Genomic DNA, 19,522 nt, shown 5'->3' on the forward strand with positions numbered 1-19,522 from the left:
GGGTCTGAAGTAACTCCTTGTGCCACCCTCAACAACCGAAAACAAAAACTAACATGAGGTAACCTGTAGCTAACATGAGGTAACCTAAATGTATTTTTGCCAATAAATGAATTAATTCCAATAAGTAAATGCCAAAAACAAGATATGACAGTAGTGGAATACATTTGTGTAAAAGCATCCTGTGGTATAGGGAACTTACTGTATATTTGTGTTGCAGTTAGGGGGAAGAACTTTATAATATACTGTATATTTTTTAAATTCATAAGTAATATTCTGAAAATCTTTCACTTCTTGTACGAAGTAGTTTGTAGTAGTTTTTAAATTTTGATAAGCTTTGCAAAGCTGCTTCCTTCTCGGAGCTTTGGTACGTGTTCAACTCCAATTTAAGTAGGCTATTCTTTTTTTGTGCAATGGCCTTGGGCACTTGAGTAGAATTTGAATAGATTTCAAAACATTTTAATACAAATCTATGTAGTTTAACCATTTCTGTCATTTCATTCAGATTGTAAGAGGTTACTAATAGAGAGTAACGGAGATAGAGGTTCACTCTAACATTGTCCTACAGTAACAAGAACACACACAATTACATACACTGTGGTTCAATCATTCAAGTATTCCAAAATATTGCTTTATATGGCACATTTCTACCAAACATTCATAGAAGTCTAGGAAGAAACTGAATACGACATTTGAGTTTGAAAATGTTACCTTGGTTTTATTGAAGTTTCACTGCAGAGCTTTTGTCTTTGGTTTCATTTACAGGCCATGAAAGTCATAAGGAGAAAAGTATCTCATAACATAATTTTAAACTAAGCTATAAGCAATACATATCTCGTCATTAGACTGAGTAACGACATGAATCATCTACACAAACCTGCCATAAAGCTATTATGTTGATTAAATGAAGAGAGCGTGAATTCTTATATTTCTACTATTTCAATGGGGTTACGGAGAAAATGTCTCAGTAAAAATGTATAATTTAACAAACTGAATGGTTGATAGTAGAGACGTCGCACCACCTTGCGTCTCTCTCGGTGTCTGTGAGAAGAATAGACAATAAACATGTAGTAAGCTACATAAATCACCTGTGTTATATAAATCATCTGTGTTATAAGCATTAGTAACTACATTGCGAATGTCAGGTAGTTTTAATATGTTCAATTGTTATTTTTTTTAAATGTAGTCACTCAAACAATAGGGTGTGCTTTGTGTTCTCTTGTTTTTTTACAGCGAGAAGTTGAATTACCTTACTATAATCACTGAACAATACTATTCACAAAGGATTATTATGTGAAATCATTTTTGAAATAACCAATATATTATTTTTGTGTTCATACATAGCTTGTGCGTGCTGCTTTATCCTATTCTAAAACACACCTCTCAATTTAGAATGTAAAAGGAATGTTTAGGTTGAGGAGAGTTTATTCATGATATACCTGTTGAGGGTTAGAAAAGTCTGTTGTTGGCTATAGGATGTTGTTGCCCCGGTGCTGCCATTCTCGGCCTGAATACAAGAGAAAAATAAGAGAAGCTCGTCTTTCTAACTACAAACTCAGTTGGACTTTTAGGGGAGAAAACTCCCAAAAGTGTGGACCTTCTCTTTTTTCAACTACTAATTTTCTAGGCTGCATACATCATAACAGGACTCATGTTTGACATATTAAAGAAGGAAAACATACTGTCTTTTGTAATGATGTGGGCATCTTTTTGTTCTTATCCCTGAAACAAAAGAAACAACAAATAAATAATATATAATATTGATATAATATTATTAATTATTAATTAAAAAAATTATATGGAAATTATATGAAAATGTTCATACATTCTAACTGGAAAATGATGGCAGCATATTTACATCAGTTGGTTCAATACTCTTGTTTTGTTTGGTGGGTGGGTGTTTCATGGGTACATGGGGCTATATTGGTGAGTGAATGCAGGACTCACGGTTGCAGTGGCATACAGTGATGATGAGGAGGAGGAAGAGGAAGCCACAGCCAGCAGTCAATGGGGCCCAAACAACCAAATCACAGGATGCAGTAGGGTCCACCTTTCCCACTGCAAAAACACAAGTCAAACACAGAAGACATTTGGGATAAATGTGCTACGATAAACACCATTGGATAATGAAATATTCTACTATGATTATCAAAATCAACTCAATAAAAAATATGAGGACATTTATATTATGATAAGAATACATGTGATGATGATGATGTCAATAAATATTCTACCTTTGCACGACTTGGCAGTTGTAGAGCTGGTTAGCTCTATGGTTGTGGTCATTGGTGTAGTCGTCGTGGTTGTTGTTGTCATAGGGGCTAAAAAGTGAGGTGTGTTAGCATGGATAACTTTCAGACTGTTAATAGGCTTTAAAGAACACCTGATTTTAAAAAAACATTGATTTCTATAATTGTATTATTCTGATAGAATTTATTTATGTAATGTAGCCTAGCTAGCCTACTCACCTGGCCCAGCAATTCGAGTTACTTCACCAAACACAAGCGCGTTACCATTGATTGATGCACAGCTGTAGACGCCACTATCTCGAGCCTTTTTGAAAGCCTTCAGTATCAAGATGTTTTTCTTTATCTGCTCCTCGCTGAAGACCTCATTGTTAAAGTATGTTTTCTTCATACCGTCCTTGGTACTAAACGATGCAATAAACTCCATTCCAGCGTTGTCTTGCACTCTAAACCAAATCACCATGTTGCTCTTAGTCTTAGAGACTGGTGCACAAGTGATCTCCACCCTCTCTCCATCCGTTTTCTCTGTCAGAGAACTCAGTTGGAGAGTTTCTGATAACGTTTGTGATTAAAAAGAAATTAGAGATTCAACTAATGAATAAATGAATAATTTATTACTGAAGATGTCTTATTAGGCTAATTCAAAATGCAATTACTGAAACGTGACACATGTGATGTTTAGGCTATAGCCTAAACAATATATTTCATTTAAAAAATACACTCTAGACAAACGTAAAACACAGAATTGATTAGGCCAACAAATACGTTACCATTCAAAATGAAATTAAAATACAATATAAAATTATGTTGAGCAGGCCTGGCCTATATAGCAACACTTTTCATGAACTAGGTCTGTGAGAGAGCAAGTATTCTGGCAATATCGTTGAAATCCATCGACGACTTTAAAACTATCCTACTCTGAAGGGAATGAACGTACTACAGGATAGTAATATGAAAAAGTCTGACTTACCTTGACAAAAGAACAGTAACACAAGTGTCTGCATCCACTTTTGGACCATGTTCATGTCCTTTTGCACAGCAACACGTTCAAGCTCTTCTTCATGGGATGTAGAAACAGGTGTGATGAGGAGCGCAACACGACCCTAAACCCCGCCCAAAGTCTTCTTTCATCACTGGTAAAAGAGGTCATTGCAGGAGTCTTGCACAGAGCTCGTGTATCCCAAGGTGGTCTGCAAGTCTGCTCGAGCAGAGCCCACCAATCCGCGCTGCGCTTCGCTACAGGCTGGCTTTACGCAAAAAACCACACGCGCTCTGAAGCGCACACACACAGCACAATGTGTCAACATTTCAAAGGAGGAATTTAAGTCAAGAGCAGCAGGTCATGACATACACTTTTGAGGACGTGCCTCTGTGCTGCCACTTTGATAAACATCTTATTGCAAGAATAGCAGAATAATATCATCAATAGGTCTATAAAGTGATATAAGTGTTTATTTGATTGTATTTGTGTTATTTCTATTACCTTTGTTGCGTAATGTATTAATAATGTAGTAGCCTACGCCTATATCGTGTCAACATTAGGCTGTGATTTACTAATCTACAGCCTACGTCAGTGGTGTTATGTCAAAGTTTCATAGATAGGCTATAGCATATTAGATTTAGAAATATAATTAGAAATAAACTGTTACCTGGGTGGCTGAAAATATGTTAGGATAGGCTGGTTTGAAACACAGCTGTGCTATTTATTTTTTCAATTCCTCAAATTAAATTGTTTCAATTCACAGTAGAAAAAACAGCGGCAAGTGTACAGGAAGGATACAATATTGCTAAAGACATAACAAATTGTGAGTAGGCATTGCATTAGTCTAGGATTCTCAATAAATGTGTAAGCAGCTTGTTAATAAATAAAATGTTGAATATTATGACATGATTTGAGACAACATTCAAATAATTGTTTTGATTCTTTTGAAGAGTGAGGCTCTGCTCATACAACACTTTAGGGTTCTTCCCTTGGGCAAATAAAATATAATTAAAATACATTTAGATAACTTTTGGATTCATTTGGATAACATTTACATCTATAACTATACATGTTCATAAATAACAAGGCTTATTCGTGAAAGATATTGAGTGATGCGAATGAATGTTCGGGTATATCGCCCCCTAAATGCAAGAAATAGTTCACGCCAAAAGTAACATATCGTTTTATAAAAATAGCCAACAGTCCAGAAAATGAAAATGACGGCACCTGTTGTCGTGAATCAGCGGGGACCTAGGTTTTGAGGCCTGCAGAACCCAATGTTTTGAGACATTAACATTTTTCAAAAAGCAACTCTGTAGCCTAGACTCGATGTAGGCTATAGGCCTATCAACATGGATATTTCGCTACAGGCTGGCGGACATACAGGCCATAGTTATAATCACCTATCTCTTGCCTATTTGTTTGCGTAGGTGAATGTGTCGCCCACATTATATTTGCAGTTTGGCCAACCTCTCCAAACGCAGGAAAGGACATGACAGTTTCAGCACGCTGGACAGAGCCATGACATCGCCCTACTCGTCTGCTTCAGCAAAGCTGCTATCCTTTCCCATAAAAAGGTTAGTGCTTGTTTGTTTCTCTTCAGTTAGAAATAGTTTGAAACACAGCAAAGATATGAACAAAGAAGCTTATGTACATTCAATGGAAAGGATATACAGAAGACTGACGGAAGAGCGTAGGCTGCAGAAACCAACTCATACGATCAGCCTAGAGACATCACATGTGGCGCAACGCTGTATAGGCCTACACCCTGTAACAATGTAGCAACATGAGTTTAACTTCAATATATATATATATAGCAATATTAAGCAACACTCTCTTCGCAAGACCCGCCCCAGCTAGCAAATAACGTTCTGAAAAGCATGTTTCTTACAGCTTGGTTAGAGCGTGGTTGTGCTGGAGTTATTTTGCATACAACCTTCCCACAACTTTCCGGGAATGGTGCAGGATAATTGCTTGACTTTGGAACATTCTGAGCACATTTAAGGAACTTGACAAAAAAGTACTTTAACAGAACATTTCCTAAAAGTTCAAACAAGGTTACATTTAATTAAAATGTTGGTATTGTTCTAGGAACATTCTCCAACTGGTTTGACATTGACAACATCAAGAAACAATGTTTTCAGTGCAAATTTCAGTACTTCAGGATAATGTTTCCTACAGGTTTCATCATGGTTTTATTTAAAGTAATGTTCTCAAATTGTTCCAAGAACGTTAACAAACAACGTTCTTCTGTGGGAATTTCAGTCATTCAGCATAACGTTTCCTACAGGTTTCCTCATGGTTCTATTTAAAGTCATGTTCTCAAATTGTTCAAGGAACGTTAAGAAAACTTTCCATAAATCCACAAGAAAACTTTAGTAATGTTCAGAGAACATTCTAAGAATGTTATTTGAAATTATAAACTGTGTGGTTTGGGCGCTGACAGCCAATCTGAGTTACGCCATGCCTAAGAACAGCCCTTAGCCACATACCACACCTCCTCGGGCCTTATTGCTTAAATATATAACATTTTTTACCTCTTATATTCTCCACAATTTTGTGGTATCAAATTGGTAGTTACAGTCTTGTCTCATCACTGCAACTCCCGTATGGACTCAGGAGAGGTGAAGGTCGATATGAGTCCTATGCGTAATATGAAACACAATGCCCGCTTAACCCTGAAGCCAGCCGCATCAATGTTTCAGAGGAAACACTGTACACATGGCAACTGTGTCAGCGTGCATTGCACCCAGCTCGCAACAGGAGTTGCTAGAGTGCGATGGGACAAGAACGTCCCTGCCGGCCAAACCCTCCCCTAAACCCGAACGACGCTGGGCTAATTGAGCGCCGCCCGGTGACAGCCGGCTGCGACAGAGCCTGGACTCAAACCAGGATCTCCAGTGGCACAGCTAGCACTGTAATGCAGTGCCTTAGACCACTGCACCACTTGGAGGCCCAATAGTTTTTCACAGTGGTGGAAAATTGTCATACTTGAGTAAAAGTAAATATACCGTAATAGAAAATGAGTCAAGTAAAAGTGAAAAATCACCCAGTAAAATACTACAAAAAGTATAAATGGATTTAAATATACTGTCACGCCCTGGTCGTAGTATATTGTGTTTGTCTTTATTTATTTGGTCAGGCCGGGGTGTGACATGGGTTTATTGTGGTGTGTTTTGTCTTGGGGTTTTGTTAGGTATTGGGTGTGTGGGTTAGTGGGGGTTATCTAGCATAGTCTATGGCTGTCTGGAGTGGTTCTCAATCAGAGGCAGGTGTTTATCGTTGTCTCTGATTGGGAACCATATTTAGGCAGCCATATTCTTTGATTATTTCGTGGGTGATTGTTCCTGTCTCTGTGTTCACCAGATAGGCTGTATAGGTTTTCACGTTCCGTCTGTTGTTTTTGTTTTGTTCGTTATTTCATGTCTAGTTCATTTATTAAAGAACATGAATAACCACCACGCTGCATTTTGGTCCGCTTCTCCTTCGACAGACGAGAACCGTTACATATACTCAAGTATCAAAAATAAATTTAATTGCTAAAGTATACTTAAGTATCAAAAGCAAAAGTAAAAGTACAAATAATTTCAAATGTATTATATTGAGCAAACCAGATGCCATTTTATTAATATTTTGTTATTTAGGAAAAGCCAGTGGCACACTCCAACACTCAGACATAATTTACAAACAAAGCATATGTATTTAGTGAGTCCGCCAGATCAGAGGCAGTAGGGATGACCAGGGATATGCTCTTGATAAGAGCATGAATTGGACAATTTTTCTGTCCTGCTAAGCATTAAAATGTAATGAGTACTTTTGGATGTCAGGGAAAATGGATGGAGTGAAAAGTCTTTAGGAATGTAGTGAAGTAAAACTAAAGGTAGTCAAAAATATAAATAGAGTAAGCACAGGTACCTCAAAAATTACTTGTGTAGTACTTTATACCACTGTTTTTCCACTATTCATTTTTCCCATAGGGGATTTTTGAAACACTTAAATGTCATCTTTCGATGACACCTTTGCTAAAAGGTATTGTGTCAATTTAAAACTTGCACAAGACAGTTCACAGAATTGGCCATAAATAAATTTTGCTAATGTATTCATTAGTACATTTAGCTAACATTAGATAGTTAATCCAGAGATTCCTACCTTTGCCTCGATTAGGCAGTCTAGTCCAGATCATCAGTTATCAAAACATCATGCCAGTGTAAGCCTACACGAAACACATCCCTTTTTTAAGTGTTTTTAAAATCCCCTATGGGAAAAATGAATGGTGGAAAACTAGTGGAATCATTTCTCTGTTTGACCGCTAGGTGTTATGGGTATTATGACTCATACTGTGGTACTCTATTCCCTTCTCAGCATCAACAAAACTCTCTCTATCCTCTATTTTGTTAAGTGTGTTCAGCCGTCTTGGCCCACTAATTGGCCACACCTAATCTTAACGAGTGCTTGTTTCCTTTGAACTGGGCTCTGTTTAAATAGGCGAAAATGAACTAATTTGTATCTCATTGATGCTGTGTCACAATAAAAAATACATTTGTTTGTATGATTAATGCCTAAGGAAATTCATTTCCATGTGTCCTATCTGTGCGTTGGAGTAAAAAAAAAGTTTTCCCCAAAATAAGACAGCAGTGTTATTAAAAGTCTGAAACATTCAGTGAAAATATTAACAAAGTTATTGAAAAACCTCCAAATAACATAATTTCTGTTCTCAGAGAATAAATAATGAATAAAACTTCCCAGGAAAACTTTAAAGGAACCAGAGTAAAACGTTCTTAGAATCTCCCTACAACCTAAAAACAAACGTTCCGAGAACAGATGCTTTAAAAAAGTTACATATTACTGTTCAGGAAACCTATGGCTTTGATCCCTCAACCAATGTGTAACCAAAAACATATGTTCCCACAACTTCCAAGGAACCAAATGTGCTAGCTGGGGCAGCTGTAGGCATAACAACTGTTCCATTTAAGTTTCCATTTGAGAAATGCAATTAAGTGCTCCTCTCACCTTGTTCATGTTGCAATCATGTCTTGCGTCACCTCATGCCCTCTTTTTACTTTGGAAAAGGAAAGATGACTTTTACTTGCTTTATAGTAGCCCAAAGTAACTAAAATCTGAATGTCATGTTGAATGTCAGTGCCTGAAACTGTAGGTCTGTAAGTGACGCAATAACTCATAACCACAGGGGGATTGTGCATCGTGTTGGTGTGTTCTGTAGTTAGAAGGTGGGTGTCCAGGAAGAGCCAGTCAGACAGAGATATAGGGGCTCTGACAGTTAGCCACTTTCCATCCCTTTGTATCTGTGTTGACTCACCTAACCCTCCATGGTGCTTTCTCTCTACTCCTACCTGGGCTTCCCTGTCTTACTCACAATGAGGGCTCTCCGACCCCAAACAGTGTGTGTGTGTGTTTGTGTCTAGAGGGATGACCAGGGGATGCCTGTGTGAGAGAGAGAGTTCCCTGAATATTTAGGACCACATTAGACACACAGAGAGTTTGAGTAACTCGCCATTCAAATGCAGTCAGAAGTAGGCTCCTCTCATTTAAGATGGAACAGCAGCAGTATTAGGATCATTTCCCCTGCCCTTATAGGGGCTCTATGCATTGTGGGAAAGGAAGAGACAGAGAAGCTACCGTTGGATGATCTCAGTATACAGTAAGTAGCAATGGCTGACTAGCTGTGACAAAGCTTGCCATGTCTGTCATCGTTAGAGTGAGATAATGGACAGACAGACACAGACAGACACAAAACACCAACAGACAGACAGACACAGACACAGACAAAGACAGACAGACAGACACAAAACACACACATGTACGTAAACACACTCTATAATCTGTAACCAGATTTATAGAATTGACAATGTGTAACACAATAGTGTTAAAGTCTATCAGTCTATTGTAAATTAACCAAGAGTACATTAGTTGGTAAAGGGCTTGTTTGTTTTTGGAAATGCTGATGGCAATGACATGAGATCTTTCAAGAGGGAGATTTGAAATATTCAGGCTTCAAAATAAGTTGTACTCAGTTTAAACTGTCAGAGATATATATATTTTCATGGATGACAAAGTTTCTGTTATTTCAGAAGATTTGTGTTAACATGTATGTGCTGAGTTTAGCTAATTCCTTGTCTGTGTTTGTTTAGGACTAAACTGCATGCAGCACTTCATAAGAAATGTTTGCCTAATGATTCATCTAGCATTGTTTAATTAATTACTTGTGTAAGGTGAACTATATTTCAGTGTTTCTTATAGTACATAACCATTTGTTGATGAAACATTTTTGGTATAGTATTTTACCAAAAGTGTGATACAGGGGACTGTAGTGTGTATGATTGGCTTTTAATAATTGTTATTTTTCAAAAAGCTATGGATTTTAAGCTTGTGGAAAATGAAACAATGACAAATGTAAATAAAAGTGGTTCTTGCCACCGCTGTTGATTGCCTTTTGTTGTAACAATAGTAACAGAAATGGATGAGCCCAAGTTAACAATTATATTGTCAGAAGGAAATGTAAATAAATACAGTTATGAGATTACAAATACTACAAATGATGAGAATAGCAGAAATATAAAAAATAATATATTCAACCATAGTTACATTACATTTTGTACACAGGATTAACTATACTATATATTATATATGTGTTTAACTAAATATACTACTATTGTTCTGATCACAATATCATTGTTTGTTTTTTTCTTTTTTTTCAAATATCTTTCAAATCAAATAAAAGAGAAACATTTTAGGAGCGCTGTTGTGTTTCATGTAATCCTAATATTACATTGATAGATATTACATTGTTTGTTCAAGTGTATATTTATGAGTGATATACATTATTTGTACTATGCTCAAACAGAAATCATGGATTAAATGACAGGATTACTTTTCAGTTATAGTTTTCAATGCCAAGTTTTATTATGCTCCGGCAACAAGAATTCATATTTCTTGTACATTTATTAGTATTCTTAGAATATCTTCAGATTCTATGAAGTGTTCAGCACATCTCCCTTTAGGATAACCACTTACCATTCCAGATAGATGCAATGTCTTAGGACTGTTGTGAATGTGTACCAGGACTGTAAAATAAAGTGTTACCCAAGAGTGTAAATTAAAGTGTTTCCTATTTATTTAATATGACATTATATGATAGAAATACCAAAGAAACATGGTTCATCAGCTACTATACATAGTGATCATTTTTTCAATGAATCCCAAAGAAGCCAAGGTGTAATTATTACAAAGTGATTAGGTATAAACACTGTAAAATAAAGTGTAACTATGAACTACAATTCCATGTGCACTTTTCTGATGCTCACTTCTGCCATCAACCACTGTAGTCAACTTTTCCCTTCTTTTATTAGGACACATAAAAAAATAAACAATGTGACAGACATTCAACGCAATGTCAGGAGTTGAAATAAAGTTTAGGGTTTTGTAATGTCTGATGATAATGTACACATGCCTTTTCACTCTATTTTCCTCTCTCTCTCTCTCTCTCTCTTTCTCTTTCTCTTTCTCTCTCTCTCCTTTCTCTCTCTCTCTCTCTCTCTCTCTCTCTCTCTCTCTCTTTTTCTCTTTCTCTCTCTCTCTCTCTCCTTTTTCTCTCTCTCTCTCCTTTTTCTATTTTTCTCTCTCTCTCTCTCCTTTTTCTCTTTCTCTCTCTGCCTGTGGCGTGGTCTGTGGTCGCGCTGCGGTTGTTTTGTTTCAGCGTCAAGATGAGGGACTCAAAGTTAAAAGAACAATGAGATAGAGAGAGCGATAGCATCTCAATGTGCGCAGCGCACTCTCTCTCCTCTCTCTCTGTCACACAGGAAAGGGTCTTGTACACTCTTTGAGACCCGAAGAAACGAAGACAGATGTTTTTATCACCCCATTCAAATGATAAAGGTGTGCATGCTGTTTTAAACAAGCGTTATCTATGTGTGTTTATAATGTAGACTAATATTGTGTTGACATCAATAAATACTTTTAATATACAGTGTTACAGAATGTCCCTGCTCTCCGCAATGTGAAGTGAAATAGTGGAGAGCAGGCTTGATTATGTTTGTGTTTAAACACACACAGTGAGATTAAAAGTCTTCTACTCAACAGCTAAACAAGGAAATAACACACACACACGCACACACACACACACTCTGCTATAGACACATATTCACACACATACACTATGCTGTACACACACACACACACACACACACACACACACACACACACACACACACACACACACACACACACACACACACACACACACACACACACACACACACACACACACACACACACACACACACACACACTTTTATCTGGTCCCTGTGATAAGATGACAGTACGTAGACATGAAGTAATTCTATTTTTTGTTTTTTACAGCTTTTATTTATCATCAATACATGTTGCACACATCCAATAATCATAACATTAGGCTACTGCAGCAGAATGCATAGCATTGGTGCAATACTAGCACATACGAGAGTAATACCTGCTCAATATAAAGGTTTTTATATTTGAAACATCTACTTAATTACAAATCCATAGCCAGAGACATTAACATTGTGAACAGAATCCTAAATGTTTTCTTTTAGACAGTTGGAACTTGAGGCTGTTTCTTTGTTGTAATGAACAAAGAATAGAAAAGTAAGATGCTAATAAAACAGTCTTCAGATTCATAAAGTGGAAGGAGATCCCTGTAAGGACACATACAGTAAATACAGCACTGTCTCTGAGTCTGCAGTGTTGCCCCTCCGAATTACTCCAATGGTCCTTTCCTGTGAGGCAGATACAAACAGTCAAAGAAAGTCAAGTAATCGTATTCATTGTGATCTAAAAGGCCAAACTGATCCTATTCTGAGACACTTTATGAATACAGGCTCAGATCTACTTCTGAGAAAAAGAGTAAGTCCCAGAGATTGATACAGCAGCAGGAAGATAGATTTTATCGTGTCGCGAGAAAAGGGGAGAGGAGGAGAGGAAGATGTCATCACAGATTTGTAAAGTTTACACAAGAACCTACTTGGCAAACTGATGTCGACACTTTTTAGGTAGTCCTGTAGCACATACAAAAACAAATTCAGAACAACAGCAGAGTAACTGTAATACACACGAATACATTACTACATTTCTACATTACTACATGACTTATCGGCAGGTAAGGAAGGAGAGAAGACACTCACGGCTGAAGTAGTACAGTGTGGAGATCAAAGCCACAGCCAGGGCCAGCAGCACTCCAACCAACGGCCAGAGAACCTTGGAGCCACAGCCTGAAACACAACAGAAAACTGTTAAATAATGTTTCAACTGCTGGGACGTATATCGTGTCAACGTAACTAGTTACGTAACATTGGGGTTATAAACATAGCCCTGGTTCTCCAAAAGAGAGAGTGAGACCACTAAATAATGGGATACTGTTTGTGTGGATTTAGCTGAAAACATTCAACCTGTTACAATAAAAACAACTTATTGGACAGACTTGTTAAACTTATGAATCTTACCTTTTGGGGTTTGATAGTTGCTTTTGGTGCAGCGGCCGTTTGGGATGCTGTTTGGGATGCTGTTTGGGATGCTGTTTGGGATGCCTTGGGGCTGAGGCTTTGTGATGGGGAGTAATGTTGGCCGAGTTTCTGGTGGGTCACAAAAATACACAATGTGATGGATATAAGAAACACTGTGAGAGAGACAAAATGCACAAAAGATCATGGAGAGAGATTTGGACAGATGAAGAAGCTTGGAAATGGATCTGCAACCGGCGCAAAATAATAATGAACTTATTGCTTTTCTTTTCTATAACAAGGCTGAATTCCCCACTTTCATCCTGACTTCACTAGAAATTAAATGAATCCCAATTTAGCGCTATGAAGGGATAAGGGTTCGCTTATGGGACAGCCGAAGAACCCTTTATTCTAAGAGTATAGACCATGGAAAATCAGGAAATTGGTCTGTTCTCAGGCCATTCAAAAGATAATACAGGAGTATAGTGTAAGAGAGTTATAGTTACTGTTGTGTAACTATACTGAACAAAAATATAAACTCAACATGTAAAGTGTTGGTCCCATTTTTCATGAGCTGAAATAAAAGATCCCAGAAATTTTCCATACGCACAAAAAATAATTTCTCTCCAATTTTGTGCAGTTTTGTCACACAACTCAATGCCACAGATGTCTCAAGTTTTGAGGGAGCATGCAATTGGCATGCTGACTGCAGGAATTGTATTTAACCTTCATTTAAACAGGGAGTCACATTGAGATTAAAAATCTATTTTACAAGAGAGCCCTGTACACATTACAATAAAAACAGAAAATTAAAACAACATACAGATATATGTGTATAAAACAATATAATTCAGCACACAACAAACAAAACTAAACATATTTAATAAAAGCAATCACATTTAACTACATAAAGGTCCTCAATCAATAATTTAAACTGCCTGAGTGGCACCAGTACATGTAGCTGCAGTGAACTCTGCATTTTGTTCCAGACATTTGAGGCAAAAAAACTAAATGCAGATTTTCCCAAATCTGTGGAGACTGAAGGGATCTCTAGTGTTATCCATTCCTGTGAACGGTTTTGGAATTTTATGACTCTTATCTTAATTAATGATGTTACATATAGAAGGAGTTTCTGTCAGATTGCTTTGTAAATAAATAAAAGAGAATGCAGCTCTCTTTTTACAGACTACAATGTCTGTATAAACGTATTGCGGAATGGTAGACTGTGCCCAAGGCTTTTCATTTAGAGGTTTCTGCATGTATGTTAACAGTATCACTAAAATCCAATACACAGATAAGCATTGTTTGAACAATCTTTCTCCTATTTTTAATACTAAAGCATGATTTATTTTGATATAAAAAAACAATCTTGGATCTTAGCTTCTTAGTAAGATTTTCAACAAACGTTACGGCGGACAACATGCGTTACGAATGTCCACCAGAGCTGTTGCCAGATAATTTAATGTTCATTTCACTACCACAAGCCGCCTCCAACCTCTTTTTAGAGAATTTGACAGTATGTCCAACTGGCCTCACAACCGCAGTACCACATGGAACCACGCCAGCCCAGGACCTCCACATCCGGCTTCTTCACCTGCGGGATCATCTGAGACCAATCACCCGGACAGCTGATGAAACTAAGGATTATTTCTGTAATAAAGCCCTGTAATAAAGCCCTTTTGTGGGGAAAAAGCTTACACTGATTGGCTGGGCCTGTTTCCCCAGTGGGTGGACCTGACTCCCAAGTGGGTGGGCCTATGCCCTCCCTGGCCAACCTATGGCTGTGCCTCTGCCCAGTCATGGGAAATCTATACATTAGGGCCTAAAAAAAACGTTTTTCTTCAATTGACTGATTTCCTTATATGAACTGTAACTCAGTAACATCGTTGCAATTGTTACATGTTGCATTTATATTTTTGTTCAGTATAGTTATAGGCAGGGGCACAACTTTGGTTTTAGAAGTGGGGGGGTCATCATTTTTTAAAAAATTTTTATTTTGCCAGACAAATAAATGCTCCAAACACTCTACCCGACCGCTCGGAGGCGTCCGCATGGTCCTAAAGCACCACGTTGCCTCGTTTTGTATCACATTCCAATGATAAAACTGGGGGGGACAAATATGCAATTTCCGAATGAAAGTGAAAGTTGTGTCCCTGGTTCTAGGTTGTAAATGTAGGAATTCTGGATTAATTCAGGAACCTTCTCATCTCTAATCAGCAGGGTTGGGAAGTAACAGATGACATGAAATCCCTTATGGAAACTGTGTAACGTGTTACATAACCAGAGTTCAGATTACAGATACTTTTGAAAAACTAGATTACATTCAGGATTACATTCAGAAAGGAGGTTTATGAAAACAATCTTTGACACCTTTCTGTTTTCTCAATGACATTCAAATCAGCTTTGAAAAAAAGCTCAATTTGTTCCACCTGAGGGAGTCTGACCATAAGACCAAATGCATTTGATGGATAGCGGGAAAATGTTGTATGCTACATTCCAAGCTCTGTCTTGCGAACTCTAGCAGCATCCACATTGATTACCCATCAGATTATCAAATTTGAATAAATGCTTGGAGGACGACAGCAGTGGTGTAGCCTACGGGGTGATACGGATATCACTTATTATTGATATCTACATAGCACATGTATGTGAATCACACACTCTCTCATTGATCTATTTGCACCTTACGGGTTGTGGTTGTTGTGTTGTGGATGGCTGTTCACAAATGTATATGTGTATTTTAACCCAATAATGATTGAATTTAAGAAGTTTAAGCTGCCTTTCAATCATTGTTTTTGCGACCAGTGGATCATCAGTGAAAAATGCGCTCTTGCTACAGCTGCATAGTGCAGATCCCAGTCTATGAAATTCAAGTTTGAAGAGTTCCCACCTTCTAAACTCCTCCGTGGTATTGTGCTCCATACTGTCATAAACTATTTACATTTAAGAAGACCATGAGTGGGGCTTCTATTGCTCAATCTAATTTGTTCTGATTCCAAAATAAGACTCAAAGGGTCCATCAGTAGTTGCTACATCCATTGGACTTATACATGTATTATATATACCCATTGATTCTTGAAGAATATAACTTATAAATGCCTCACGAGTTAAGTTCAACTGTCACACCCCATGAGAAGCCTTAATATAAATGTGAACCAACACTGTATAGCCCCAAAACGTGGTTAAAACATTCATTTTGATATGGATGGTCAGTCCTTGCATCCACAGCTCTGTCTATTGATCTGAGAATGGTTACATTTCTCCTGGCCAATCCCTCAGCTTTTTATTTATTAATACCAAAACACAGGCGGGGTGTCATTTTTGTCTTCTTCTAATTTGCCTAATCTCAGATTATGTGAAAAAAAGCAAATATAGTGTAGAGTGTGGGTATTCAACTCTTACCTATGAGGTCTGGAGTCTGCTGGTTTTCTGCTCTACATGATTATAATTGCACCCAGCAGGTGTCCCAGGTCTAAAGCAGAAGAACCGGCTTCGAGGTCCAGAGTTAAGTTTGAGGGGGGTAGAGAATCATTGTACCATCTAAACTGCTGTGAAATATATTTTCCATAACCAAAAATATTGTATTTTCAGCTGGTGTACAAAACTGAAAGTAAAAGACCCAAAAATGAGCACCAATAGATCAGATCTATTAGATTTGCTTTCAATGAGAATGACAGATCTATAAATCATATTTCTATGTGAATTTGGTCAGGTCGCCGAAAAAGTTATATATTGCAAAGTAATCGAAAACTAAGTGAAAGTAATCAGATTAGTTGCTGAGTTTGGTTAATCCAAAAGTTACGTTACTACTTGCAATTTTGGACAGGTAACTAGTAACTGCAAAATATTACATTTAGAAAGTAACCTACCCAACCCTTCTATTTAGCCATAAGAAGAATGGGAAGCGTCAGTGCCATGCAGGGGAATGGGTTCCTCTCACCTCCAGGTCTGAGAAGAACTCCTGGCCTCCACAACTCGTTCTCTTTCTGGTTCTGGAGCAAACAGGTGTACAGCCCTGCGTCCTCTGAACTTATGTTAATGAGGCGCAGTGTGAAAGTCATCTTGCTTTCCCCATCCCGCTTACTGGCCTGGAACCGGTGTTTGTCCACACTGGGTTCGTGGTTGGTCCGGCCAGCATTGTTGAGGCTGAGAAGGAACTGGATGTCAAGGTTGTTGTGGAGAGTGCGGAACCAGAAGACCATCTGGCAGGAGCGGCTGGAACACTCACAGGTGAGGACCTCTGTGTCGTTGATCTTGGGGTAGCGGACGAAGTCGGACTCTGAAAGTCTCTGGCAGGACACTGGGATAAGGGAAGTTAATGGAGGTTTAGTTTTGCTCAACAAACTGCCACCACATCAAAGGAGACATACAGTATATAAACAATACTGATGGAATGAGGACCTATTGCCATTTTTGCGTGCTGGACTGAGATCAAAATAATAAGAAGACATGATGGACGTCCGTAACATGTACGCTGTCCTACAATATTCTTACCTGACATAAGATTGAAACATTGTCTGCTTGTGTGTCAATATAAATGAATTATTGTGCTTTCACCAGGATTGTGGACACCTGTTTATTAAATCAGGTCAATTATACATGAAATACTGTACATCAAGCGAGATAGAAAGACAGAAAGAAAACAGAAGGTTTGAGCCTGCTCAATGTAAAATGAAAAAAAAAAAAGACACAAACCAACACTATCATCAAACCAGTCGTTTTGCAATAGTGGAAATGTTAAATGACAGCGCCTTGGAACCATGAAGAAACACAAATGAAAGGTTAGTGGAGAGACTTATCTATAAAGGCAACATTATGAAGCAAACATTGTGTGAGACACTGCTGAAATGTTTCGCTTGGCTTCTTTATATGTAATGCGTCACAGAAATATGTATACATATCTTAACTGCAGTCTTCTCGTTGGATTTAAGAATAGCTCTTGGTCGTCTTTGAATTTCCGTCATGTCTTGGAAGACAATATTGAGGGTCTGTGCATTTTGATCCAGCATAGTTTTTTATTTACTGTTATTTAATCATCGCAGACTAAAACATCATATCACTTAAATATTTTAAAGAACTTTATATAAAGAAACTTAAAGAAAACACAGGGGCCTCTTCAACACTCCATTAAGCAAATAAATAACACACACATTTAATATTCTGACTTGCACTAGTTGTCAAGTTGGGTCTAACGCTGTTCCTGAGGACTCAACAGAGAAGAACTTGACAGTGGGTAGACAGAATATTGCGGTCCTACCTGTTGTCATCAAACACACCATTGTCCAGACCAGTCCCAATGGGGTCATCTTGAGTGGCTGTGGACTTGTGGTGTATGTCTCGATTGTTAGCTGAGGGTCGGCAAAAGTGCTTTCTTTACCCTTCAAGCATCTGCCAGAGAACAGGGGAGGAACTGAAGTAACATGGCCAAGTGTAACACAGCCACAAACCAGGCCTACTGCACACACACACACACACACACACACACACACACACACACACACACACACACACACACACACACACACACACACACACACACACACACACACACACACACACACACACACACACACACACACACACACACACACACACACACACACACACACACACACACTTGCAATAAAGACATTACGTCAGAAGATTTCTCCAAATAATAAATTAGATTTATGTCCTCTTGTTGATTGTTTGTTAGGTTTTGTCTGTATTTGCCACTTAAGAGATCACTGATTCATACAATATTAACACATAAAATAAAACATAAAATAAATACATTTTACGGTAACTTTATACTCCTAACTTAAAATGTGTTATGCGGTATGTCTAACTATTCTTCTATATTCCTCTTTAACCAAATCTCTACTCTTGATGTAAATGGCATGCTGTAGAAGTGTTCAGACACTTTTTTAAAAACATTTCACTAGTTTTTGAGACTTACTCCACCAGCGATAGCCCTCATTCTGAATAAGGTAAAACTCATGGACCAACTGAAAGTGAACAATTTCATAATATCAACAATGACTTTATGTCTCAAACAACCTCTGGACTTCTAGAACCACCGGCATAGAAATTTCAGTCAAGGTCGAAAGTATTTAGAGTCCGTATAAATAGTACTTGTCAACACTATTTTAGCACTATATTGTATTGTTTTATACCAACACATTTAAAATCAAGACCTCATTTTTTTCCTGGTGTGACTAGTTTGCACAATTGCCAAGTGTGGATCACCTCTCCTAACCCGAACCGCTCTGCCCAGGTGTGTGACCTAGACCAGCTGCAGCAGCACTGAGTACTGGAGCACAGCTGCAGATCATGTTACCTTAACTCCAGTTCATGTTAAAGCAATACACAGCCAACCAACAATGGTGCTTAATGAGTACTTCTGTCATTGCTAAAACAGATAAATACCCGTATAAATATATCTGAGAAAATCTACATTAATTGACTCTGTCAAGTAAATTCAACTAAGCCTTAACAATTTCAACAGAGCATGAACTTTACCGTAAGATGTAGTGAAGCAGCTTTGAGGTCACTGTTCCTACAATAAAGTGATATGTAGCCTATATTTGATATAAAATGAATGAGCAATAGTAATATATCTGTTTGATAGCCAATACAGTAGCTCACATTTACGTTTTCACGTCTTTATACTGTGGCGTACAGCAGGTCAGCCACCAGGGGGAGACTCGTCGAGGCCTGGTAACAGATGGGATTTACATCATGAGGTGACTGCTCCATCTGCCAGGTCTCCACGGCTCTCCAGCCAGGACTAATTGGGGTTGATTGCGAGCTGGTGAGTAATCAAG

The 19,522-nt window shown here is 38.0% G+C and overlaps 2 protein-coding genes across 2 annotated transcripts; both read right to left on the reverse strand.

Moving 5' to 3' along the window:
* Nucleotides 1-694: 694 nt before the first annotated feature.
* On the reverse strand, nucleotides 695-3,382 carry LOC135541496 (T-cell surface glycoprotein CD8 alpha chain-like). The gene is made up of 7 exons (XM_064967810.1): nucleotides 3,214-3,382; nucleotides 2,466-2,795; nucleotides 2,232-2,318; nucleotides 1,945-2,055; nucleotides 1,680-1,719; nucleotides 1,437-1,504; nucleotides 695-1,038 (listed from the first exon to the last, which is right to left on the reverse strand). The coding sequence occupies exons 1-6, from the start codon at nucleotides 3,266-3,268 to the stop codon at nucleotides 1,447-1,449; spliced, it is 681 nt and encodes a 226-aa protein (XP_064823882.1). The 5' UTR covers nucleotides 3,269-3,382; the 3' UTR covers nucleotides 695-1,038; nucleotides 1,437-1,446.
* Nucleotides 3,383-11,593: 8,211 nt separating this feature from the next.
* On the reverse strand, nucleotides 11,594-18,115 carry LOC135541497 (uncharacterized). Its single transcript, XM_064967812.1, has 6 exons — nucleotides 17,974-18,115; nucleotides 16,657-17,016; nucleotides 12,720-12,848; nucleotides 12,402-12,488; nucleotides 12,242-12,275; nucleotides 11,594-11,996 (listed from the first exon to the last, which is right to left on the reverse strand). Exons 1-6 carry the CDS (start codon nucleotides 18,020-18,022, stop codon nucleotides 11,978-11,980), a joined length of 678 nt encoding a protein of 225 aa, XP_064823884.1. The 5' UTR covers nucleotides 18,023-18,115; the 3' UTR covers nucleotides 11,594-11,977.
* Between the last annotated feature and the right edge of the window lie 1,407 nt (nucleotides 18,116-19,522).

Source organism: Oncorhynchus masou, chromosome 6 (genome assembly GCF_036934945.1).
Source record: "Oncorhynchus masou masou isolate Uvic2021 chromosome 6, UVic_Omas_1.1, whole genome shotgun sequence".
Lineage (NCBI taxonomy): Eukaryota > Metazoa > Chordata > Actinopteri > Salmoniformes > Salmonidae > Oncorhynchus > Oncorhynchus masou.

Coding starts and splice junctions, on each gene's coding strand:
- LOC135541497 (XM_064967812.1), bottom strand. CDS start 18,022: ATGACCCCATTGGGACTGGTCTGGACAATGGTGTGTTTGATGACAACA. Junction 12,489..12,719: donor CAACTATCAAACCCCAAAAG/GTAAGATTCATA, acceptor GTTGTGTTTCAG/GCTGTGGCTCCAAGGTTCTC. Junction 12,276..12,401: donor CACACTGTACTACTTCAGCC/GTGAGTGTCTTC, acceptor TATGTGCTACAG/GACTACCTAAAAAGTGTCGA.
- LOC135541496 (XM_064967810.1), bottom strand. CDS start 3,268: ATGAACATGGTCCAAAAGTGGATGCAGACACTTGTGTTACTGTTCTTT. Junction 2,796..3,213: donor GTTACTGTTCTTTTGTCAAG/GTAAGTCAGACT, acceptor AAACGTTATCAG/AAACTCTCCAACTGAGTTCT. Junction 2,319..2,465: donor AACTCGAATTGCTGGGCCAG/GTGAGTAGGCTA, acceptor CTCACTTTTTAG/CCCCTATGACAACAACAACC.